The sequence below is a fragment of the Hemibagrus wyckioides genome, linkage group LG15, assembly GCF_019097595.1.
Source record: "Hemibagrus wyckioides isolate EC202008001 linkage group LG15, SWU_Hwy_1.0, whole genome shotgun sequence".
NCBI lineage: Eukaryota > Metazoa > Chordata > Actinopteri > Siluriformes > Bagridae > Hemibagrus > Hemibagrus wyckioides.
Genome location: NC_080724.1, coordinates 16,069,707 through 16,094,409, shown reverse-complemented (window position 1 = coordinate 16,094,409; position 24,703 = coordinate 16,069,707). Strand labels below are relative to the sequence as shown.

Genomic DNA, 24,703 nt, shown 5'->3' with positions numbered 1-24,703 from the left:
ATGTACCTTATTGTGATGTAAAGTATATTCATGAGCAGTAAATGGGAAATTCCAGTAACTGCTATTTGAAAGTAAAATGGTTTACTGTAGACCAAAAGTCAACAATGAATTAAAAAAAGCACAAATTCTTTATATATATATATATATATGTGTGTGTTTTTTAATAACTTAGTGTAGCGGTCCATGATTCACCAAACAGCTCCAGGCAGTAACATGATTGAAAAACAGTTCGCTATTCCTACACCGAACGATATTTGATGAGGGTTACAGGTGGTATAGTGCGACAGGAGCACAATAAAAGGGCAACCTTATCAAACAGTAGTGTACATACTACACCATATATCAGTTCAAACGTCAGACGGAACCAAAAATGTAGACTAAGCTGCATTTACAGTGTAGATCAAGACAGACAGGAAGCACAAGGGGAACTGATAACACGGCTGAGACGGAGCTGGATCAACAATTTCGTTTGCAATAGCATTTTAATTTCTAGTTTTATTTTTGCTACACTGAAAATGTATGTAGTGTGAATTCAGAAAAATGTTGTGTCTGATTTCCCAGACACTCAGAGCCCTAGGGCCTATATCAGTGCCTTCACCAGCTGCATAATGTGCTAAAAACGAAAACATGAATGACACTAAAGCAGACTGGTTTATTCCCAGTACCCCTAGAGACAAAAGGTAAGTAGCCCTTTTTGTCATACTGACGGTGGCAATATCTGAAGAGTAACCTTGCCCCAACCCTTTCAAGGAAAGCAAAAGTAAAAGTAAAAAAAAAAGAAAGTAAAATGAATCACTGTGATATTGCCCCTGCATATTATCTGTTGGAGTGTTCAACTGTCCTTGTCGGTGTGTTCAGTAATAACACAACTAACAGCACCAGGTAACTGGCATCACTGCTGTTTACAGTTCTCTTTTGATTTAGAGTTCTCCTTTTTCTCCTTGGACTTCGCACGTACGGTCTTGTCATTATGCCGCTTAGTTGGTGCCACAAACGTGGGCTCTTCACTTGAGCATGCCTGCGTCGTCGTCTGGATTTGGCCGGTGCCTGGAAACACAGTATGATTTATTTACTCTAAATCTAGTAACGCTGGATGAGAACAACGACAAAAAAAACCATTACCAGAAATACTGTGTAGTGCTTGCACGTTCTCTTTCCTTTGAAAGGTTGGATCCAGTTCCTCAGCGATATTCCTGAAGGGATGCTGCAGCCTACGCAGACAAAAGCAGTACATTCGTCATCATTAATCGATGATACAGATGGGAATGACAGACAAATAGTGACTTACACTTCCAAAGTGACTGGACTTGGGGGTTGGTGTTCTGGAAAGCACTCATCACCAGGAGACATAAGCCCCTCTGAGTTCAGTCTCTCTCTCGGCATCTGGAAATAACAAAATATCACTATTACTTCATTAGTTCTAAGTTAATCCTTAAAATACGATGGACAATTTCATTTTCATATAACCGAAAGTATTTATTGCAGAAACAGCTGTCTTATCAGTTCAGTGAACAACATACTATTCAATCAATTATGGCAGTAGACCAGTTCCAGGCCTGTCAAAATGCCAGCTAAAATCTGACTGGTTGATGGTTGGCATTGTTTATCAAATCATCCTCATAAAAAAACAAACTGCTGGCCAGCAATCCCCTTTGCACAGTGGACCGAATTATTAACGTCTCCCGAATCCAATTTTATATACCGGAGATTATAATAGTCCCTACAGCTTACAGAGAACTCTATGTAAAACTTGGCATCTGTTCCTGATCTCTCGGTCAAGGCACTCTAAGAAAATACAGTTCATGCTGGCCATGAGCAAGATATTTCTGGCTGCCGGACATTATTCTAAAAGGAGTACAAAAACAAAGCAGAGACCAATTCAATGACGAACATTTCCGTCTTAAATCAGACGATTATTTAAACCACTAAAGCACATCAAGTATCATTTATAATCAGAATACTCATGGCTCCTTTAAAGGTATGAATTATGTCAGAGGTTTGGAAAGCAACATGTCAATAACAGACTAAAAGGCAAACTGATTGTGCAAGCAGTAACATATCCCACAGTGACTTTCATGCTTGCCAAATTGCACAGTGTCCGAGATCAGTCTGCTTTGATGCCACATTATATTTGTCTTCCTGTGCGGGTTTGTTAGAATTCTTGGGTTTCTTCCAACCTCCCAAAACATGCTGGTATTGCCTACACTATGTGTGAATGAATGAAAGAATATGTGTTTAATGTGTGTGTTGTATGTTGTGTGTGAAGTGCCCTGTAATTAACTAACCAAGGGGCTTAAAATAGCTTATCAGTTCCAGACATCAATCTGGCCGCAACTTAATAGCTATTTCTGTTAGTAAACTAGATTATGTATCACAGGAAATTGGGAAAGATGTGGGAAATGTTGGAATTCTGCTGAACAAAATGAAAGCCTATGTATTTATGTATTTACTGGGCATGGTCTATTTTCACTTAAATGACTGATTCCCACAGTGTTGCTTGGGTCCCTGCTGACACTGGCACCGGCTGGATTTATCCCTCTATAAAAGATCCATTTGTTTTGCTACCAGCTGGTATTTTGTAAGACAGAAAAACCCAACATCCCACCCCAGGGTCTACGTCGCAAGATTTTATACCTTTAAAGCAGTCTATATGTGTGAAGAATTTTTTCTAAATTTATTTGTAAATTCTGTCCTCATTTAGCAAATGAGGGCCTATAAAATGATGCATGAAACCTGAAACTTCCGTACAAAAAAACTATTGTGAAATAAAAGAAGTGAAAGGTTAAATGCAAGTCTGCAGGTGCCCGTATGGAGGAAAAATGAAAATAAAAAAAAAGCAATACAAAAAAGAAAGAAGCTCATAAAGTAGACTTCTCACAGTGTAAGCGTGTATATCAAGGTGAAGGTAAGGACTTCTAAAGGCTAGTGCGAGTACACTGCAGGGTTACTGCAGCACTGAGAACCAGTATATTACTATAAATAAATAGAGATGGTTAAACTTCCTGTACTGCGTACTAAATAAATCTTCACTTCCCATTTTCACTTTTATTGTCAGTAAACAGAACAAGTTGCTATGTGTTACCTGTTATTAATGGTATAGTTTGTCATGCTATAACCTTTAGGGTAAGGATGAGGGAACAGTTCCTTTAATATCCAAAGCTAATTCAAAAATAAAACCCATAATACCAGTTGACTATTATGAAACTATGCACTTGTAATTACAGAGGGTTACACTGGCTTTGTGATGTCTAACTCTTCTGTTACCTGTCCATCATAGGCCTCGGCGCCATCATACACATGACTCATTTCTTTGTACCCTCGCCCAGAGCCACAATCTTCTAGCTCTCGAGACCGCAGCTGAGCCTTTACCTCTTGCTTCTGCATGAAGCGAGCAATCTCCTGTAAAAATGTCATCATAATTAGCAATGATTCACAAATTGTCTAGCTCGACACATGCATCTTAGAACTTGCCCACCTCATCCTGAGCAACCTGTGCTACTGTGAAGTCTCCTTTTGGGTAAGATCTCTCTAAAGGAGAAGCAGATGCAAGTCCCTGGTGATAAAAACAATGATTAAAATGACCATAATGAAATGAAAATCCGTGTAAACACATTTTATAAAATGAGGATGTGGGTCAAATACAAGCCAGGGCGTGTTAGATTGACCTAATACTTTACAGAGAAGTGTTCAGAGGAAAAGCAGTACATGAACAAATGAGCAAAGGATAATTAAGCTGTAGGTTATTTTTAATTAAGTATTAAAGATTTTTTAAAATAAACTATTAATTCATTATTATTATTTTTTTTACCCCTCTGAGCAACTCCTCTTCCTCTGCCTGTAGCCTGCGGGCGAGTTCTTCATCCTGTAGGACCTGCCTAAGTTCACCCAAATCCAGAGAGGGCCTGTTTACCCTCGGTCCTGTGTGGGAAAGAGTTGAGTCAAAGGCAGAAAGAATGGGTGATAGGTGTGAAATTGAGACTTAGAAGCTTTTACTGCCCACCACCTGCAGCATGTCATCTTAAGACACACACGGGGCTCAAAGTGGGGGGATTCTGCATGATGTCAGATAAATACTAAGAATGAAGTAGGAGGCATGTGTTTTTTTTTCTCCCACAGGTCCAATCATGACCTTAAACCCAAGATCACACAAAGTCCCCTCTAACAAACATATGATGAAAGTCTATTACCAAAACAAAAACATAGAAGGGTCTAGAGATCACACAGGGTAACCTTCCAAGGTGGAATTTGTACCGAAAAGAAAGTCGACGTCCAAAGAAAAGAAGAGGATAAAGGAAAATAGTCACTTATTAATTATAAAGCAAATTAGTAAAAGATCAAGGAACCCCCAAGCACACAGGGGCCAAAAGGACCGGGCAGATCTTGGAGGTGATTAAGAGAAATGAGCAGGTAAAGAGAGAGCATCGCAGCCCTCAGGCAGGCAGAACTTGGTTACCTGCTCCAGGAGAGCGCCCTCTGCGAGAGGCACTGAGGCTGCGCTGGAGGTGCCTTGGCGCTTGGGTCTCCACCCTTCTTCTCTCCCTTTCCCTGTCCACCTCTTCTTCTTCAGTACTCGACCTGTCCTCCTGATTACCCTGCCATCGCTCACTCCTCACGCGTCTCCTGCTAGGTTCTCCACGGTACCGCCTGCTCTCTCTCCCCTCCTGCCTCCTCTCCTCCCTGAGAGAGTGTGCACGTGGCCTGTGCTCTGCTCGAACCCTGCAGCTGCCCCCCTCCCACCTTCCTCCTTTTCTGAGCCTTCCACAATCTTCCTCTTCCTCCCTTATCTCCTGTGACATGGAATTCCTCACTCCATTACTCCACTCATGTCTGTAAGGTCTGTTTACTTTACCCAGTGATGTTCTTCTCTCTACCTGAACATCACCTTGATAGGGTCTCACAGTACAGCTTCTTAGTTCCCTTTTCCCAGCATGGTTTTCCTCAAGTGCTCTGTGACCGTTAATGTGAAAGTTATGACGCTTCTGTTCATCCTGAAAGCGTACACGTCTTTGTCCATCCCCTGATTTCCAGTCACTATTGCTGTAAAGTCTCTCTGATCTAACACTTTCGCTGTCCTTGCACACTGAGTGCCTACCTCTTTCCATCTGGCCCACTCCCTGCCATGTTCGGCTGTTTCCCTCTCTCATACTGCTGTGACGAGACACTCTTGCCCCTTGCACACCACGCCGATCCGACGCCTGCTGGCGCTGGCTCAGGATTCTTTCCAGTTTATAGACAGGCTCAAAGAGTTCGTCTTCAGAACTGTAACTGAGATAGCCCTGCTCACTCAGGTCATTCTTTATGAGCTGGACAACGTCTCCCCATCCTCCCAAAAGATGCCCGGATGTGCTGCTCTGGCTGGCAAAGCTACTGCGACTTTGTCCCGATCGTCTCCTGAGAGGCAACTCACGCACTGGCTGATGTCTCTGCTCAGCATTGTCTGCATATTCCCTATTTAAAGGCCTCCTGTGTTCACAGTGGTCAGCGTCATAGTCTGAGGTGGAAGGAGAGGGAGAGCGCGCCCGGCCCTGCCAGACCAACTCATCCTCTTCACTGGAGAGGGGCCGATTAGGCTGAAGTGTGTTTGGTGACCTGACGGTGCTGCCGTTCTCTTTTGTTGAGAAAAACATGCAAACACAAGGCAGGACAGTAAGGGTGGAGGTGGTTAGTGGTTAAGAAAGTAAGCACAGGGTATGCAACACATTACATCTATGACTTTACAGGGCTTTAATTTTGGGTGTGACAATAAAAGGACAAACTTGTCTTATGAAAGTCAGTAAATGTGGGTTGTGTCAAGGAAGAATGCAGAAGAAAAATGGTAGGATGTTAGCACATCTGCACAGCATAAAAGGACTTGGTTACAAATATAAAGAACCTAGACAGTTCCAACAAGAGCACTGTCAATTTTTTTTACTTTAAGACATAACCAAAAGGTTGTGACCCTCATTAGGGTCAAAAGAGTTAGATTTCTTTTTTCATTTAAGACTCTCATTACAAAGGACTTGTTTTCCATTAACCTTATCTGCTCTATTAAAAGGGTGCTACCTTTTCAGACATGCAGTCCTTTTAATAATGGTGAGAGTTGTGAACTTTTTAATGATACTTATACGCAGTGTTTTGGTTTCATTCTCGTACATATTTAACGGCCTTTCAGTTAAAGCACTGGATTTGGAAGGTCTTGAGATGTGGAAACGTTCCAACGGTTATGAATGAATTGAAAGTGGTGTGAAAAAGTCACGTTTCATTAAGCAACACTGCATTCTTTGGCAGCCATGAATGACAAACGTGTTACTCACTTGGTGAATCACTATGGAGTTACAGTAAATGAGGGTGAAGTAATTAGACTGCTCGATTCTGTGAATGCTGGGGCTTGTGAATTACCCTTTAATCTGCTTTGGTCTGGTGGAGAACTTCTGATTGGAAGTGAGGCAGAAAGGAGTGGAGGAGGGGTCACATGTGGGAGACCTTAGAAAACTCTGGCAATGTGTGGGTTCGGTTCATTCAGTATGAAGGCCAGCACGAGTGTATGCACACACATTTCTCGTCTGACTATTGCATTATTAAGACTACAGGAGTCTTATCGAGGAACCACATCAAAGTCATTATTGCCCATGATGTAACAGGGCAGACTGCCATGTCCCACAGACCTTTCAGCACGGAGTCAACAAATGACTGATAGTTAGTACAGCCAACACAGAGGAAATACAAAGCAGCAGTTATACCTCTAGCATCAGTCCTCTGGCAGCTGCTCCTCTGTCTGATGTATCGCTCTTCCTCTTCCTGTATTTGTTTTGCTATTTCCTGTAAAAATAAAAAAGGGGGTGGGGGGGGGGCAAATGACTAACGACTAAACTAACCCAATTCATACTAGAGCCAACCAAACTTATAATCTTATATAGTTCACATATAGTATGCGTGTTGTTTTGGTTTTGTCCTCTGGTAGTGTGTCGAGCCTTATATTATTATATTAACACAGTACAGCTCTATAATAGCAAAGCATTAACCACAGTACATGTCACCTTACATAGTTATCTACGACCTCTCTGAAAAGAAACCGTTTAGCTGAACCTGTGGTTGCTACTGTAAAAAAATACGCTTCACCCACGCGACAGACAGCACATCACATCAGCCTACGCATGAGGGTAGCGCAGCGACGTCAGCAGTGGAATTTCCACACATAATCATGAAAGGGTCGGAGCCTTTGCAAGCCTTGCACTTCAAGCCCACCATGAAGCTGCCTCAAGCACATTGCTGTACTAAACAACAGGTTATGAACCACACAATGAGCATGGTGGTATATATGGAGGTGTTTATGTGAGGTAATTAAGTTAACGGTTAGGACTTCCCCCTAAATTTCCATCAGACTTCTACATTTACAGTCAAAAAAAAAAAAAAAAAAAACACAGTACAAAAATGTTAATTCCCTGAAATGCAAATTAAATCAATTTTCTAATGAAGGTGCTATTATGTGTGTATTCACCCACTCACACTTACACACACCTTCCAGATCTCTAGAGAATTAGTGTGTGCCAGAAACCTACAGAGATGTCTTTTTCCACAAAAGTTTCTAGACAATGGAAATTTGGCACACTTTTAATAAGTTCTGTTTGTGTAAAGCTGTTAAACCAGGTAACTTCATGTATGGCTTTCACTATATACATGTCTACGTTACCTTTTATACAAATGGTACTTCGTACATTTTAAAACCTTTCATCTAAAAGAGCAGGAGCATTACAAATTCTGCATTTATTTATTTTTTTTACACATGCCACAAATACCATGCAGGAAATATTAGCTAAAATCTACAACATGCCCACAAGATGTCAGTGTAGTATATGGGAGAAATAGTTCAGCAGATATTTTACATAACTCTTAAGATCATGAATGACAAAAAATAAAAAATAAATAAATAAATTAATTAATTAATAAAATTACAAGTTTTACTGGGCAAAGTGGGATATTCATTAAATTAACTTACAATAAGGAGTTATAAATAAATGCAGGATTAGCCCATTAGACAATTAAAACTATAATATAAAATTAGAAAAAAAAATTGTAAATATATATATAAAAAATTAACAATAGTAAAGCTAACAGAACTGCCACAATAGATGAGAAAACAATCTCAGATAGTTCAACATTTAATAAAATAAAATAAAATAAAATAAAATAAAATAAAATAAAATAAAATAAAATAAAATAAAATAAAATAAAATAAAATAAATAAGTAAAACTTTCCTAAGTCCCACCCAAGTCAGTTCTCCGACAACATACCAAACATCCATGCCAGAGAACTGACAACATACGACACATACCAAACAATGAGGGTGAAGTCTACAACATGCTTTCTTCAACATAATTGTGAAGCCAGCATGTCTGTCTATCTGTCTATCTATCTATCTATCTATCTATCTATATATATATATATATATATATATGTATATGTATATATATATATATATATATATATATATATCTATATATATATATATATATATATATGTATATGTATATATATATATCCACTGTGACTGACCATGATAACTAGTTTACTGAAGATGACTGTATGATTATTTCAAGTGTCAGCATTCTGTAAGAGTCAGGGGTAAAACTATTTCTTTTTCCGCTTCGGAAAACATTTTTTGGTTTGTGGATGTTCCAAAACATTAATAAAATGTATGATTTTTATTGCCAGAATTTCATTTAGTACAAAATTTCTAAAACTGGAAAATAGTAAAATAATAAGCTTTGGGTGGTAACGGAGACTTCACATCAGGATGCAAAACACATCCTCTTTGGTGTTTAATTTCCGATAACAGCTTACCCTTGAATTTAGTTTTACACCTTACTTTTCAACTAACTTTGGCTTACACATTCATAAAAGCCTACATGTTTTAAAGTAAATGATTCATGTGTTTGATGATTCACTCTCTAAAAATTAGAGTTCCATTATATGTTTTAGAAAGCTTTGGAAAATCTTTGATTCTTCAGTCAATAACAGAGAAACTTGTTTCTTTCTTCTAAATGTTTATCACAGACGGTATAGATGAAGTCGATCGACTTTAGATGAAAACACACAGGAGCATTCCTTTAAGACATGCATGAGGTCTCTCAGTAAGAAGCGAGTGGCATAGAAAATGGGCAGAAATGGTCGTGCTGCTGTTCTCTGAACAATGCCAGACAGCCAGCCGTGTTGTTTTTCGAGCACAGTCTGCGCCGATGCAACGGAAAACTGGAAAAGAAAAAGCTGTGAGCTGGCCAAGCCTGTCATTGTGCTGAGATCTACTGTAGGAGCTGTTTTCCTTTCAGGATGTGCCTCAGTTTGGCTTTCCATCATTTTAAAAGTGACTGTTAATACTGCATTACAAACAGCCTTTAAATATGCACTGGAGCGCAATCCCGCTGTGCACAGATTTAAGATTCATGGGATTAGACTCACAGCAGAAGCAGGTATGCCAAGCCTACCTCCACAGAGAAGCATTTAAAGTTTTGTATTTTAAAACAATTAACCCTGCTGCATGTGCACTGTATGCTGAAACAGCAATGTTCCCCTGTACTCATGACTCAGCCGGCAAGGGCAGCAGGCACATGAGCAGCATGGTGTTTAGATGACACCTCCAGTTGGAACAGGAGCTTTAATTAACACAACACAGCAGGGTATAAATATCTATAATTAACGCATCAGAATGATTCTACCCACCATATGCTGGCCTATCGGGGACAATAATCTTCAATAAACCATCCACAATAAGCAGTCGAGAAACAACCAGCACTAAATTCTTTCAGCAAGTGTGTACACGTTAAATATAGACCTTTTGTAATGCTGGAATTTCAAATTAGACAAGTCAGTTCAAGACAGAAACCGACCAGATAAAGATCGACACCTCAATTAAATCTGAGATGTAACGAAATCTGATTTCATATCTTTCGGGAAACCTCTGTGATTCAGTACCCAAGCAGCTGATGTGTTTATTGCCCCATAATAATTCCATACACCGTCTGCTTTACACTGAAATCTTCACAGCTACAACATTACACTGTCTCTGGCTTCAGGCGCTGTTTTTCCGGAGATACTTTTTTAAGACACCATGATTTAAAGAAGAAACATATTTGTCTCGGCAGTGAGAGACTGGAGGGAAAGAAAAAGACGGAAGATGGAATAATAAACACGAGCATAAAACGCGTCCTCGATGTTACAGAGAATATGAAAGCAGACACACTCATCCGTGGCGTCAAAAGCGAATCTGATCCCACTTCAGGTACATGAAGATGACAATATTAGACCATTAGAGTCAAATGGAAACTGAAGAATGCTTCAGGATGCTTTGAAAGTGTACCGATTTAAAAAGTGATAATAAGTCAGTACGATTTTGCGAAGAAACCAATCACAGAATTCTACTTGTATAAACTGGGGAAACTAAGGTCAGAATCTTTTCATTAAACTGCCTCCTGATAAAACATGACCCGTGAATAAAGATAAGATGAAAGAGTAAACCAAACATTTACACTTTATTTATACAGTACATACGGTTTCTTAAAGTAGAAGCGCCAAATATAGTTATCGAAGAAAAACCCTATTTTGGCTAGAAATCCTTTCTTTCTCTAAGGAATTGCTTGTTTTTTAGAGGCAGGGTTTGTCGTCTCAGGTCACCTTTAATTCTGTTGTACTGCTGTTTCAGTGTTTGCAGCGATATTTAATTACAGATCCCTGCTTGATCCTATTCATTTCAGCTTTGGGCAGATTATACAACTTTCTAAATCTCAGAAGTTCAGGCCTGCTCATAGTGTAAGACTTGCATTCAGTTGTTTGGTGGCTATAGGGGTGTGTGCACTAGATGAGCGTGTGCAGATAATACTCACAAACCGCACACTATTTCTGTATGAAACATTCCCAAATCCTGCTTTGTCATGACAATAAAAAGGACAGTTATCTATCATGGGACTTTGTGGCTTCGCAGCGATTTTGCTTGGAAACGTAAAAAAAGGGAAATAAGATTAAAACGCTCAGACAGCGAGGATTCTCTGTTCTGCAAAGCGTTGATATCTGAGGGCAGGGAGAGCCCCTGGATTAGTCAGTGATTGGGAAATATGTGCATTTCATTGTGTAATGTGCGGTCTGCTTAAATTAAAGTTTTGCTGTACCTCATCTTCTTCTTCCCTTTTCCTCTGTTCTTCAGCAGCACGCTGGATCTCCTCTTGAATCCTTTGGGCATACTCTGAGTCCAGCTCTTCCCTGAGCCAGAAGATTTTCACACAAATCAGTAAGACAGCTTTTTCCCCCTCAAGAGACTTTATTTTTAATTTGTTTATGGACTACACATGAAACATCCTCAGCTATTGCCTGTCAGATTTTATACATCTGAAAATGATCTTTTGGACATTATATTAGTACAGTGTGCAGAATTACATCTGCTGACAGCTCAACACTGTCTAAGGTGAATTTGTTACAAAGGACATTACACCCAGAACTTGCACAAAAAATATTAGGACATTAATATAGATCAACATCATCTATCCGCTTCTGGAGCATCTCCATATTACGTAAAGAGATAAAAAAAGAAGCATGAAATGACTCAACTCTTGTCTAGTGTTTAAATGACGTGTGTGTGTGTGTGTTTGTGCTCACAGTTGACGAGTGGCTTGCTCATGAAGCACTTGAGCTCTTTGTTGCTCCTCATTTTGCAGCCTCTTGGCTACAGAGATGTCTTTCCGAACAAGTTGGTTCCTCTGTACATTGGAATTGTAGTACTGTTCAACTGTAACACACAGATGAGTCATTTTATTACCAAGGACTGGCAAAACAAATTCAGAAAATGATGCAATTTAGCAAAAGCACACTTTAGTTTTTGCGTAACTTAGCTTCATCGGTTTCTACTTGAATACTTTTCATAGTTAATACCTTTTTGTATTTGACGTTGCAAACACTGAATCAATTGTCTTCAATTTTTATAAGTTATTATTTTCATTTTCATTTCAACATTGCTATTATAAATAAAGCTATATCAATTGTCTTTTTATTTTCATAAATACTAATGCCCAGATTCATCAACTACAGTGGAGCTCAGCACAAGACAGACCACATTTTTGCCTTTTCACAGCTCCCACACCTAACCCAGCAATCAGGAACTCTAAATACACTGTGTGTACTGCCAACCCTAACTGAACATTACTGTACTAAATTATACCATGCATCTATTCAAATATACCAAAAACACCATTACAGGGGGAGCTTTGGGAGGTGTCTCTGTGTAGAAGTTTGGGAAAGACTCGATTAGATCTATGAACTAGCACAAAAATCCTCATTTAGCAGAGGATGTAGCAGAATCATAGAAACACATTGATTTTGAACAGACTGCTATCACTGAAATGACACAGGAAGTGAAAAGGCTGGAATCCTAACAAGGAGTCAAATTTGTAAAGTTTGTTTAACATTACTGGTGTGACTTGTCAATCCTGTAAAGATAAAAGCAGCTTATTTTTATCTCTGCAAAGGTCAACATGTCTGCGCTGTGACTGAAATCTTCCAATCTTCTATTTTTTACAATTTTCCATCTGTTTTATACCTGCTGTGCTCTTAAAAGGGCTTCACAGAAACATTTTGGCAATAATTATATGCCACACCAACCACCATTTTTCTCCTCCACAAGACTAAAAATGGTGTGAGAGCTGGTACAAACATTACACAATATTATTATAATAACTAAATGAGGCATGATGTCAGGAGCCTGGCTTTTAAATTGTGACAATGCTATTTTGAAGCTTCAACTGGAAACAGTGAAGTACAGCACTCCACGAATGTGAGAGGAGAGAGGTTAGAGACACAAAGGAAGACGGAGAACCACAGAGAGTCACAGAGAACCACAGAAAACCAAAAGAGACACAATGAGAGTCACAGAGAACCACAGAAAACCAAAGAGACACAATGAGAGCCACAGAGAAACAGAGAGACACAAAGTGAGTCACAGAGAACCAGAGAGACAAAGAGAACCAGAGAGAGTCACAGAGAGACAAAGAGAACCAGAGAGAGTCACAGAGAGTCAAAGAGAACCAGAGAGAGTCACAGAGAGTCAAAGAGAACCACAGAGAGTAAAAGAGAACTGCACAGAGTCAAAGAGAACCACAGAGAGTCACAGAAAATCACAAAGAGTCCCAGAACATTACAGGCCTTACTTTCTTGCTCCTGTAGGTTATGTGCCAATGCTCCATCCTCCAGCACTGAGAAATACTGGGACACTATAGGAACAGAAACAAAAACTGGTCTCAAAAAGAGAGCAAGGAGGAGGAAAACAACAGCACATGTAAATAAATTACAAAGTGAATAGTTGAGGTTAAGCGGACACTTCATCTCGCCATCTGTTCTTCACACTTCACAAGTGTCATCTGGACTCTCCTTCAACCCTTCGCCTTCATGAGAAACGGCGATAATTTAGCACAGACTTTTTCACCTCAGGATTTCACATTATGATTGTTTGAAAGACACGGAAAAGTAACTTACAGAAATGTTTAACTGGAAACAGACGGTCAAATCGCGTCTTATTCCTCTTAGAGTTGTGTGTGATACACTTTCATATCCAGGATATAAGTAAAGGGAAGTAAGGGAAGTGTTTGGATATGAACATCTTCAACAAATGAAATTACAAACAAAAGTATAATATTAAGTTATGTCTTTAAAACACAACACTAGTGTATTGACAGAAGTCAGAAGTTAATGTGTGATATACACCAATCAGGCATAACATTATGACCACCTGCTTAATACTGTGTTGGTCCCCCTTTTGCTGCCAAAACAGCCCTGACCCGTCCTGCACTGTGTATTCTGACACCTTTCTATCAGAACCAGCATTAACTTCTTCAGCAATTTGAGCACCAGTAGCTCGTCTGTTGGATCGGATCACACGGGCCAGCCTTCGCTCCCCACGTGCATCAAAGAGCCTCAGCCGCCCATGACCCTGTCGCCCGTTCCTTCCTTGGACCACTTTTGATAGATACTGACCACTGCAGACCGGGAACACCCCACAAGAGCTGCAGTTTTGGAGATGCTCTGATCCAGTGGTCTAGCCATCACAATCTGGCCCTTGTCAAACTCGCTCAAATCCTTACGCTTGTCCATTTTTCCTGCTTCTAACACATCAACTTTGACGACAAAATGTTCACTTGCTGCCTCATATATCCCACCCACTAACAGGTGCCATGATGAGGAGATCATCAGTGTTATTTAATTCACCTCTCACTGCTCATAATGTTATGCCTGATCGGTGTATATTGTGTACTGTTTAGAAAATTTTTTTAAAAAATCCACAAAAATGTCATATTGTCCATCCTTCTATCCTCCTGTGACCCATTTTCTTAGTGACTAGCCATTTATATTTCGCAACTCTTTTTCACATATGACACAAAAAGAAATGTCCACAAAATACTTGCTTACATGTTTTAGTGTTTGTTTCCAGACCAGTATTGTTTTGCTGCTGGAACAAAAACGGTTTCTGCAGTGAAAACAATAGGGTCACACACTAAGTTTTGGCACCTTCTCAGTGGAAAACTTTTAGTCGTGTAGCACTTCTTGGCAGCTTTAACACCTCGGTGCTTGAACTGGTTTTCTGGCGATGGTTAGGTAGCTTAAGAGAAAATGGTTTGTCAAATGAGCGCATGTAAATATCTCAAAAAACGGATATATAAATAAAGTAGACTACCTCATTAATATGATCACATGTAACTAGGAACAGATCTGCAACAGATAGCAAAGTGTGTGGTTCACTGTGACGCTGATTTTCATTCGGAAACAGTAAGAAGAAAGATTTACGAGTTTGGGCATCCCGCTGGTGTGAATGGTAGGCAGATGAAGATAAAAAGACCCTAAGCCACATTATCATCCAGATGTGAAAGTTTCAGTGTGTGTGAAGGTTCACGAATGACTCAAAACACTGAACATTTCAAACACAATACAAATGTACAGGCCATTTAGGTTTATCATCATTAGCTAACTGTTTAATAAAGAACCTAAAATGGCATTTGTAGAACGGAATGTGAAACTGAACTGAAATCTTTATACTTTATTGTGATGAATTTCTTTCCAAACTTCCCAACTATAGCTACTTCTACTTTTAGACACACACAGCTCCTGCTAAGAAACACAGTTTTCCAGGGAAAAAGACATAATTTTCAAGACCACAAATATCACACAAGCAACAAACTGAGCCGCTGATAATCTCACAACATGTTTTTTTTTCTTCTTCCTTTACATGTTTAATAGCCTAGAAGGCAAACTGCATAAAATTACACCAACAAAATACAGCGATTAAAGTTAAATAAAGTTTAAACAGTTGAGGTTTTGAGGCAACTGGGAAGGAATTCGTCTCCCTTGTGTCGTCAACCACAACCGCAAGTCAGACAACAAAAGTGCTCAAATTAGTGATCACCAGGTCCGACGAATCAGAAACACAGCAAAGGCAGATAAAGAGTGCCATGTCAATGTCCAGGTGTCTCTTTTCCAAAGTCCTGATTTCATCAAAACGTATTTGTGAAGCATTAGTTGCCTAAACAAGCACACAAGAGAACAGCAAGTACAGCATCTCCGGTAAAGGCAGACCAACTACCTAAAACATATACTTATATACACTTAAGCAATTTTACTTACAGGTTTTACTACACCAGAAGTGATGGTTTCTATTTTCTAGAGAAATTTCTAGATTCCTTTATGGAGAATGAGGAGTCTCACCTATCCAATAGCATACTTGAAACACATTAAATATGTTTAAACCGAAGCTCTGACGTTTTTTTGTGATTATTGGACAAAATCTTTGATTCATTTTTGTTATTCCTGGGAAAAGTTAGTGTTTGTCGGCCAATCTGATGTCACAGGGGGGGACAGTGCCAGTGCAGTTGGTGGGAAGTGGTAGCATCGTGATTACTACTGATCGAAAGGTCAGGGAGGTCCTTAATGCCCTTAATCCTCAGCTGCTCAGTTGTATGAACGAGTTAAATGTAAGTCGCTCTGGATAAGAGCATCTGCCAAATGGTATAAATGTAAATGAAACAGGATTAAGAAGGAATAAAGGTCCTTTCACTGCTAGTTCCTTGAAACAAACCAGCTTCTTTTCTCACTTATCATTTTCCATGAACAATCAGTTAACTGGAAATGGCTTGGCTAGTTGGAGATCTTCGAGATGACGGGTACAAAGGAACTGACGGTGTTATCAGCACGAAAGTGGAAGTTGATATATTTAAGCAGAATGTACTGAAGATGTGTTAAGAGAACTGGACAGACTAAAACACTAAAGCGCTGCTGCAGCCACCATCAGCAAGCAAACAAATGGCATTGTGTGTGAATGAGCAGAAAACCATTCAAGGGAAAATGGACGTAGATGAAACCTATAATTATGCTACACATCTGGCCGAGTTACTCTGTATTTTAATCTGTTGGTATGATGGTGTTTTGTGTCGTTACTATCTGACAAAATGAACTGAAATCTTAACTGATAATCTCCCCATAACCTGTTGTGTCTTCTCAGACAAGACGTCTAATTCTGATAGCAGGCCACATAGCACACTTCTTTTTCACATCCAAAAGAAGGAATTCATCTTTCATTATAGAAACTCATCACTCAGTTGCGATATTAAATCACAACCAAGTAAAGAAACTAAAACAGAGAAATTCATAACCAGATCTTAGCCTCTGCCTGCTTGAACTGCTGGACCTTTTGCAATCCTAATTCAAAACAGATATGTTGTGATGGATGACAATTGGACTGTACCACGGTATCCTCACACAGATCTATTCTCGGATACAGACTCATAAACAGTGGCCGTCCCGCAGCCGGCCACAAATTAAACACACCGACTTCCTACTCTGCCCTTCTAAAACCAGACAGTTATAAGAAACTCTGTGATTTAGCACATGGCGCACACACACACACACACACACACCCTGTAATCGAAAAAGCAGCTAAATCCTCAATCCTAAATAAAACTGGGCGCTCCAATGCTGGCAGTCTGTAATCAGACACTCAGTCACGTTGGCTTTACAGGTTATAGAGCAGAATATAGTGAAGAATAAACTCCAGATCCTTAATTCATGTAAACAAGAGCCAAATCATGCAAATCACACATCTACCATCCAACTGCACGAAGCCTGTGGTTCTTACTCAGAACATAAAAAGCTATTATTCATTATTTATCTTCAAACCAAAGACACAAAATAAGAAAATCAAATCATGATTCAATTACAGACTAATTCTTTATCTACAGATAATGAGGTGTTTTTATAAGCTACAAAAATCACGCAGCCTCCAACCTACGTCCCTCTACTCTGCTTACGATGTGCTGGAGACAAATCTGTTTTACTGTCACCTTTGACCTGTGCAGTTGGTAGAAATCCTATCTTTGGCACAAAGGCCCAGGGGTTCAAATGTCTAATCCGGTGTCCCAGAGAGCCCCGATAATTTCATCCGTCTGTACAGTACTCAAGCAGTAATGGATATCTTGATTTCTACAAACCTGTCCAATAAGATAAATTGACTCTGGACCCTATCCCACCTGCTGCACAATAGAATACCACGGATAGACAGATACGCTTACACACAACTTCTGCCACCAAAAGTCCTCACACACACACACACACAATATAAATCAGTAAAAGTTTCCAGATTTTCCACTCCACTAGAAAAGGGAAGTGGAGGAATTAACCTCAGAACTGTTATTACTGTGAACAATCTGCACTCAAGCCTCCATCTCTAAACAGTTTATAACATCAGTCCACTAAAACAGATTTCCGAAATTCTGAAATGACTCTGACGCTCATAAGCAAGCTCCTGTTAACACAATTAGCGCTGTTTAGTATACAGTTGTAGAAGAGAAATTGTATTTGATTGCTCTAGCCGGGATTCACCCAGATGAGGGTTTCCTTTTGAGTCTCAAAGCTTCTTCCTCATATCATCTTAGGGAGATTTTCCTTGCTACTTGCTCATGGGGGAACTTTAAGTTTAAGTTATATATATAATTATACAGAATTGTTTGTTGTGTTACACACACACACACACACACACACACACACACAATAACTAAACCCGGATTATATGAATAAGTAAATTCCGCTAAACTAAATGTACGTTATTTGCATATTTACATAATTGGCTCTTTTAATTTATGACCCTGATTGAATTTATGCTATTTCTAAAAAACTACCACAAGAACTGTTCAAAAAACAAACCAAGAAATTCAGTTCAAATTGCATTATTTTTACATCTGTTATGACCCACTGTCCATTTTAGAAAATCAATTAATTGATATTTTAATTTTTTATACTGACCTGGTGTATTCCAGGTAGGAAAATAACATTCTTTAATTTTTTTCCATCACTGGACCATAATTCAGGTCGGAAAGGGTTAATATTTTCCTCTCGTTCCGTGATTACTGTCCGATCCTCATGCCTCATTCAGCCTTGGTGAACACCAGTCTCATCAGATGAGGTGGGCAGTTCCAGCGTTATGGACGGGACATTTGCACGCAAGCTTGCTAACAAAATGTCTCACAGCTGAGACGAGCTACGGGTCAGGGAGTTAATTTGCATGTGCTGCTTGACCTCTGGAGGATAATGAAGTCTTTAAAAACTTGTCTTTAAACAGAGAAACTTTGGTGGGAGACTTAACGGCCATCACAAAACCATCATATGTTATAGACATGAATAAACACAAAAGTACAGATTTGAAAAAAACTACATATGGTCAAATATGAATAAAATACACAAGTGAACATTTTAAAAGTAGTTCCTGTGCTCACAAAATTTCATGTGGAAATGTTCTGAAACCTCGCTGTGTCAGTGAAATTCACTGCTCTGACATGTTTGTGGCTTTTTTTTTGCTGACGTCTCGAACCTTTTCATCGGTCTCCAACACTGTCTGCGTTCTGTTTTTGTCTAGACTACTGTTATCATAAAGAAAAAGGACAAAACAATCCCTTTGCATCCAGGGTTCTATAAAACATGATAAGATTATCAACTGTTAGACAAAACCTTGCTGTGGTTAAACAGGCATCAGAAACTCAACTCATGCACAGCTGCTGAGGGTGTTTGTGGTTAGAAAAACAAGGAAAATGAAGGAAAAGTCTCATCTGGACAATACTCAATACAGTCAACTCTGTTTGGATTATTGTCAGTTGGATGCGTGTGAATGTATTAGAAATGGTTAAAGGGTAAGCAGGGTAAGTTCACAGAAAATTACAGAGGCGCTGACATGCATGATGACGTGAACTTGTGCATCAAATGAGCAGGGAAGTGTGTCTCAAAAGAATTGGGAAAGGAAAAAACCTTCCTACTACTGACTTCACCCCCCCCAAAAAAAACACACAAAACAAACAAACAAAAAACCCCCACAATTTTAAATGCGTGTTTAAGCTCAACACAACTTGAACTGGTCTATATACTTCTCTTTAAGTGTAAAACCCCTTGATACACTTCTCCGTACTCTTTTCCGAATCTTCTCACAGTCTGGCTGTTGGGTGAACTATTACACAACTTTTTTATTATGTGCGTTAATCCATTTGAACCATTTGTCCAGAATCAGCAGTAAGAATAAGGAATGTGTGAAACCAGTAAAGTTCAGTATAAAGCCTATAACACCGCTACATGCTGTCATGTCTTTACGTTCAATAAGAGAAAACCTTAGCCAAATATATTTCTTGCAGGTTCCAACATGATGCTTCATCACCAGAGATTACATCAGGAGCAGACTATGGCTCTATAAAGTCGTCCCTTCTCTCAGTACTCTATTCTATAGTCTATATTAAAGTGTATAATTACACTGTCACACCTTTAAGTCAGCTAAAGTAAGACACTGACCTAAATAAACCAAATGAACACGATCCTGCGCACTGATGTCCCTCATGTTAACATAATCTTTCTTATCTTGATCAGCAACCTGCTGGAGAACAGAATTCAAAGCCTTTTCTTGCTCCTGGGTCAGCTCAGATCTGAGGGATCAGGTCACGTTTTGAAGAGTTACTGCAGGTACAAGCAGAGCGTCATGTACTGTAGACTGGCAAAAAAAAAAAATGAGGGTGTGGCTCGCTAGCAGACTAACTAGTTTTAGTAGTTTTTGAGTCCAGCCCATAGAGAGACTCACGTTACACTGAGACGAGTCAGGCCTTATGTGCATTCCAGTACAAATGCAGAAATACACACTCTTTGGATGAAGGCATCTGTCAAATAAATGAAAGTAAAAGTGAGACCAGTCTATGCTACACCATTAAACTTTAGCAAGGCTGTGTGAATTTACAGACCTTTTGGTGAACCAGCTGGTGCGGTTTGGTAAGATGACTGACAGACTATTAGTTATTATAACATACTACAACGTGATTAAGGGATTGATTCACATACTGTGATTGGGGCGGTGGTAGCTCAAGTGCTTATGGCTCTGGGTTGTTGACTGGAAAGATCATGGTTCAAGCTCCAGCACCAGCAAGGTGGACCTGTGAGCAAGGCCCCTAACACACCCTGCTTCAGGGGCACTGTATCATGGTTGACCCTGCGCTCTGACCCCAGCCCCCAAGGATGGGATATGTGAAGAAAGAATTTCACTGTGCAGTGATATATATGTGACAAATAAAGACAACTTAACTAACTAATATGCATCCATATTGGGCCATTTTTTCTTTCCTCTTTTCCTGATAACATTGAAGAATCACATTTTTTCCCCTGCCCAGTTGTAAGATAATTATAAATCACTATATTATAAATCACTATAACTCTATAGTTTTTATATTTCTACAAAATTCCTTTGTGACCATGTCCAATGTTAAGAGTGTTACACAAATAAATCTGTAGTGAGTCTAACTGAATAGTGGTGTATAAACTGACACCCCTGTGATTTCCTCTGGTGCTGGACAGCTAATGCTGACTGTATATAACCACTTACACACATATCCATACTTAACACTTCCAATATCGAAAATTCAGTAGAACATGACAATGTGGGTAAATTAAAGGTGCTTAAAGCTGTCAAATAATTAAATATAATAAAAGCAGGAAGTATAAAGAATAAGATGTGACCATGTTTAATTATGAAAAATATTTTATACATAAACTCACTTGTACTGAGCATGGACTGTTCATCTCAAAATGTTATTATTAACGCCACATGGTGAAATGGTGTAATTCTGTCCGGATGAAGCTAATGCAAGAATTTGTTTAAGCTTTAAAATTTGCATGGGCATGCTTTCACAGTCCATTCTGCCTTTGCAGTTTCAGGCAGAGCGAAACATGACGTCAAAATAATAGCTCAGTCTCCATCCCCTGCATTTTTTTAACAGAGAATATTTGTGCCATATTATCCTTGCAGAAATCCCATTTGGAGTAAACTTGCTTATACAGCCACTGTTAGATTTCCTGTACAAGTTATTGTGGAAGAAGGAAAGATGTTCAATTCTTGCCTCAGTGTTTAAGGAGAACGTGTCAATTTTTAATTTTTTTTGGAAACCCGTTTCCCTCAAACCTTAAGAAAGAGATGACAGCTCAAAACTTTTATCCTGACTCTTAAACAGTGACATTCGTTCCAAGTGGCTGACTGGATATAGGAAGAAAAAAAAACACACATGGGAAAATAAAAGGATAGTGAAGGAGCTTCTGTTTGACACTAAATCTTTGTTTCCCCACAGCCCCCTCCACCTCCTCCACCCAGCTTTAGCATGGTTAGCCCCAGCAGGAGGATATAAATATATCTGTCTGGTTATAGGCGTCTGAGCGGATAGAGGATAAGGATGATTGACAGGGAAGCAGTCAGAGGTCAGAAGGAAGAGAGCTGCTTTTCCTCTTAGGCCTAAAATCCCACCAGTCGTGCCATTCTATATCAGGACAGCCACCAGACCGAAACTAACATAACAAGCAATAAGCCACCATTGGAAATACAGTGAGATAATTCTATAGAACGGGGGACATGGAGGGCAGAGAGAAGGAGAAGTAGGGAGAGAGGTAGAGAGAGAGAAAATGGGAAAGCCATACATCATGAAATCATGTAAACAGGATGTGAAAGCCAAATAAATTATGCTCAAGCTCTTATATCAGAGTATTTGACGTCCAAAACATATCTAAAGGGAGAGGAAACACAGTCACACAAGAGTGAGAAAGACAAGTGTGTATATCACTGAGAATGTAAATTTATAATGATGCACTGTATCCTACTGGAGGCTTGATTTCCCATTCAGTGCTTGTTTAACTGCAAACCCCACACAATAAGAACATTGTACATACATTTAGGTTTAACATAATTTACTCCACACACTGGGTGACAAGCCAAGAAAAACATACAACACTTTAACTCTAAGTTTAAACACTTAAGAGCAGATTGCTCTCTGAAGAATACCGTGGACATGGAAAGCTTTAATTTAAAGCGAGTCAACACGAAGGCATCTGGAACGTCCATCAGATTCCTCACTCTTATCAGTCCTGTCCATGTGACGCTGCCCTACAGTTATGACTGCCGAGTGAGATATCTAGAAAGTAAATCACCCTGTGCAATAGAAGAGGAACTTGGCTGCTCACTGAGCCTTATCAGTGACATAGAGGGAGTAATAAAACAGGCACGGCATTAATCTTACCCTCCTGAACCGGCGGCAGGTTAGACTGATCCACCTCCAGCTCCGCCATGATTCCTCATGGCCACAGAAACACGTTCTGCTCAAAGCCCAGGTGCCTGAAGGAGTAGGGTTCGCACTGCAAACGCACTCCACAGGAAGAAGCTATGAAGAAGACATACAAAATAGTCACAAAATATCTTTGCAGTAAAATTTTTACCCAAACAATTTCTACTGAGAATGTGAATTTATTCCAAAGACACCATTTCAACGAAACCTGGTGATCGTTTAAGCTTTAAGGAGAGCAAAAATAGACATACAGGTTATACCCAAGGGTAAAGGATTGCACCCACTATGGTTTGTGGGTGGGGAGAAAAAAGGAAAGTGGACCTTTATTTTTAAAAGTTATCGCCATAAAATAGAAGGTAACATGGGTGTACCAGACAACAACCCAGCAATTCAAAACATAAGCCAACGCAACATGGGAAAAACAACAACTTAAATATGATCAAAACAAAGTTTTTAACCTCGGAAAAAACCTTTCCTTTAAAAGTGCAGTTACATCAGAATGATGAAGAATGAGCCTCGTCTCTGTAAGAAGCTTTCCCCGAACAATGGGGGGAAAAGTGTGATCTCGGAGATGTCAACAGTGGCATGATGATTGGTGCCAGATGGGCTGGTTAGAGTGTTTCAGAAACTACTGATCTCTTGGGAATTTCCTACAAAGCTCTCTAGAGTTCAGAATGGTTCTGTGAGTGGAAAAAGCCTTGTTGATAAGAAAGGACAGAGGAAAATCGCCAGATTGTTTTGAGCTGCCAGGAGGACTATAGGAACTCATATAATCACTCTTTACAACCGTGCTGATCAGAAAAGCATCTTAGCATGCACAAAACATCACATGTTGAGCTGAATGGGTCTACATCAGCTGGAGACCACATTGTGTTCATCTCCTGTCTGCCAAGGCCATCATGGGCAGAGACTCACCAAAAGCAGGACTGTTAAAGATTAGGAAAAAAATTTCACCGGGTCTTTTTTTTTTTTTGGCTATCTATCTACCTGTCTAATTTCCGGGAGTCTATGTCCACGATAGCCTCATATTCTTGTTCATGGCTGACAGGAGAGGAACTTCATGTAGTCCACTTTTAGCGTAGTCCAGTCACCTCAAAGTCTGATGTTTTTCGTCTCACCACGGTTGCAAAGAGTGCCGATTTGAGGTATTCCGGTCAGCTCAAACCAGTCTGGTCATTCTTCTCTGAGCTCTCTCATCAACAAGGTGTTTCACCCTGCAGATCTTCTGCCTACAAGATGTTTTTTTGGGGTTTCATTTCTGTGTAAGCTCATAATCGGCTGATTGGATAATTGCATAATTGATAAGGTGTACAGGTATTTTAATTTGCAGATTTTGTTTTCAATACCACACCTTTAATTGGACTTAATTAGACACTACTCTAGTGTGTGTGTGTCTGTGTGTGTCTGTAAGTGTGTGTGTGTGTGAGAGAGAGTGAGTGCGCGCGCTCACGAGCACAAGCAGTCCCAGGGTGGACATTTAACAACATTCACAAATTGACAAGCTCTACAGGAATGACACAAAAATGAGCAAATTTGGCTTGTCAGCAAACAAAAAGTAATAGAAACCCATTTTGAGATCAGATACCAAAAGAAAAATAGCAATAAGAGTGTGACACAAGCACAAGCCACAATATACAAACACACACAAAGGTGATTCCGCATTCCCAAGGAAATGGCTCTCGTTTTCTACAACAGCAGCTAATAATTGTTTCTTTTCTTCTATCATGTTTGTTGACCATGATCTGACCCGAAGGGACTTTCTAAACCACATCACACTGCAATTCGGTGTAAACAAAAGGTGATCAAAAAACGTCTTACCTGGAACAACTTTTGTTCGAGCTGCTGAGAGAGCAGTCCTACTTGTTGAATATCTCAAGTAAAGTTGTTGATTTATCGACACCGGCTGAACTGTGTTACTCCACGTGTGTGTTTGTGTTTTAATCAGAAGTGGAAATGCGATACAGAGACCTCAGTGAGACTCACGGCTCCGGTCGTGTTGATGGAAATTCCTCCCTGTTTGTGGCTCTGAAGCCGAGCTGTCTGAGGGATGGAAAGCCAGCGAGGACAAACTTCAGGC

General features: G+C 39.7%; 1 protein-coding gene across 3 annotated transcripts; it reads right to left on the bottom strand.

Moving 5' to 3' along the window:
• Positions 1-64: 64 nt before the first annotated feature.
• Positions 65-24,703, bottom strand: ccdc187 (coiled-coil domain containing 187). 3 transcript variants are annotated; one of them, XM_058409572.1, is made up of 13 exons: positions 24,445-24,703; positions 22,582-22,722; positions 13,168-13,230; positions 11,624-11,753; positions 11,140-11,230; positions 6,720-6,798; positions 4,454-5,608; positions 3,809-3,918; positions 3,476-3,553; positions 3,265-3,399; positions 1,289-1,383; positions 1,123-1,211; positions 65-1,047 (listed from the first exon to the last, which is right to left on the bottom strand). In XM_058409572.1, the coding sequence occupies exons 2-13, from the start codon at positions 22,628-22,630 to the stop codon at positions 893-895; spliced, it is 2,229 nt and encodes a 742-aa protein (XP_058265555.1). In that variant the 5' UTR covers positions 22,631-22,722; positions 24,445-24,703; the 3' UTR covers positions 65-892. The 3 variants fall into 3 exon arrangements, with proteins under 3 accessions (XP_058265555.1, XP_058265558.1, XP_058265556.1); XM_058409575.1 differs by lacking the exon at positions 4,454-5,608 and having other exon boundaries at positions 24,445-24,697; XM_058409573.1 differs by lacking the exons at positions 22,582-22,722; positions 24,445-24,703 and adding an exon at positions 19,829-19,963.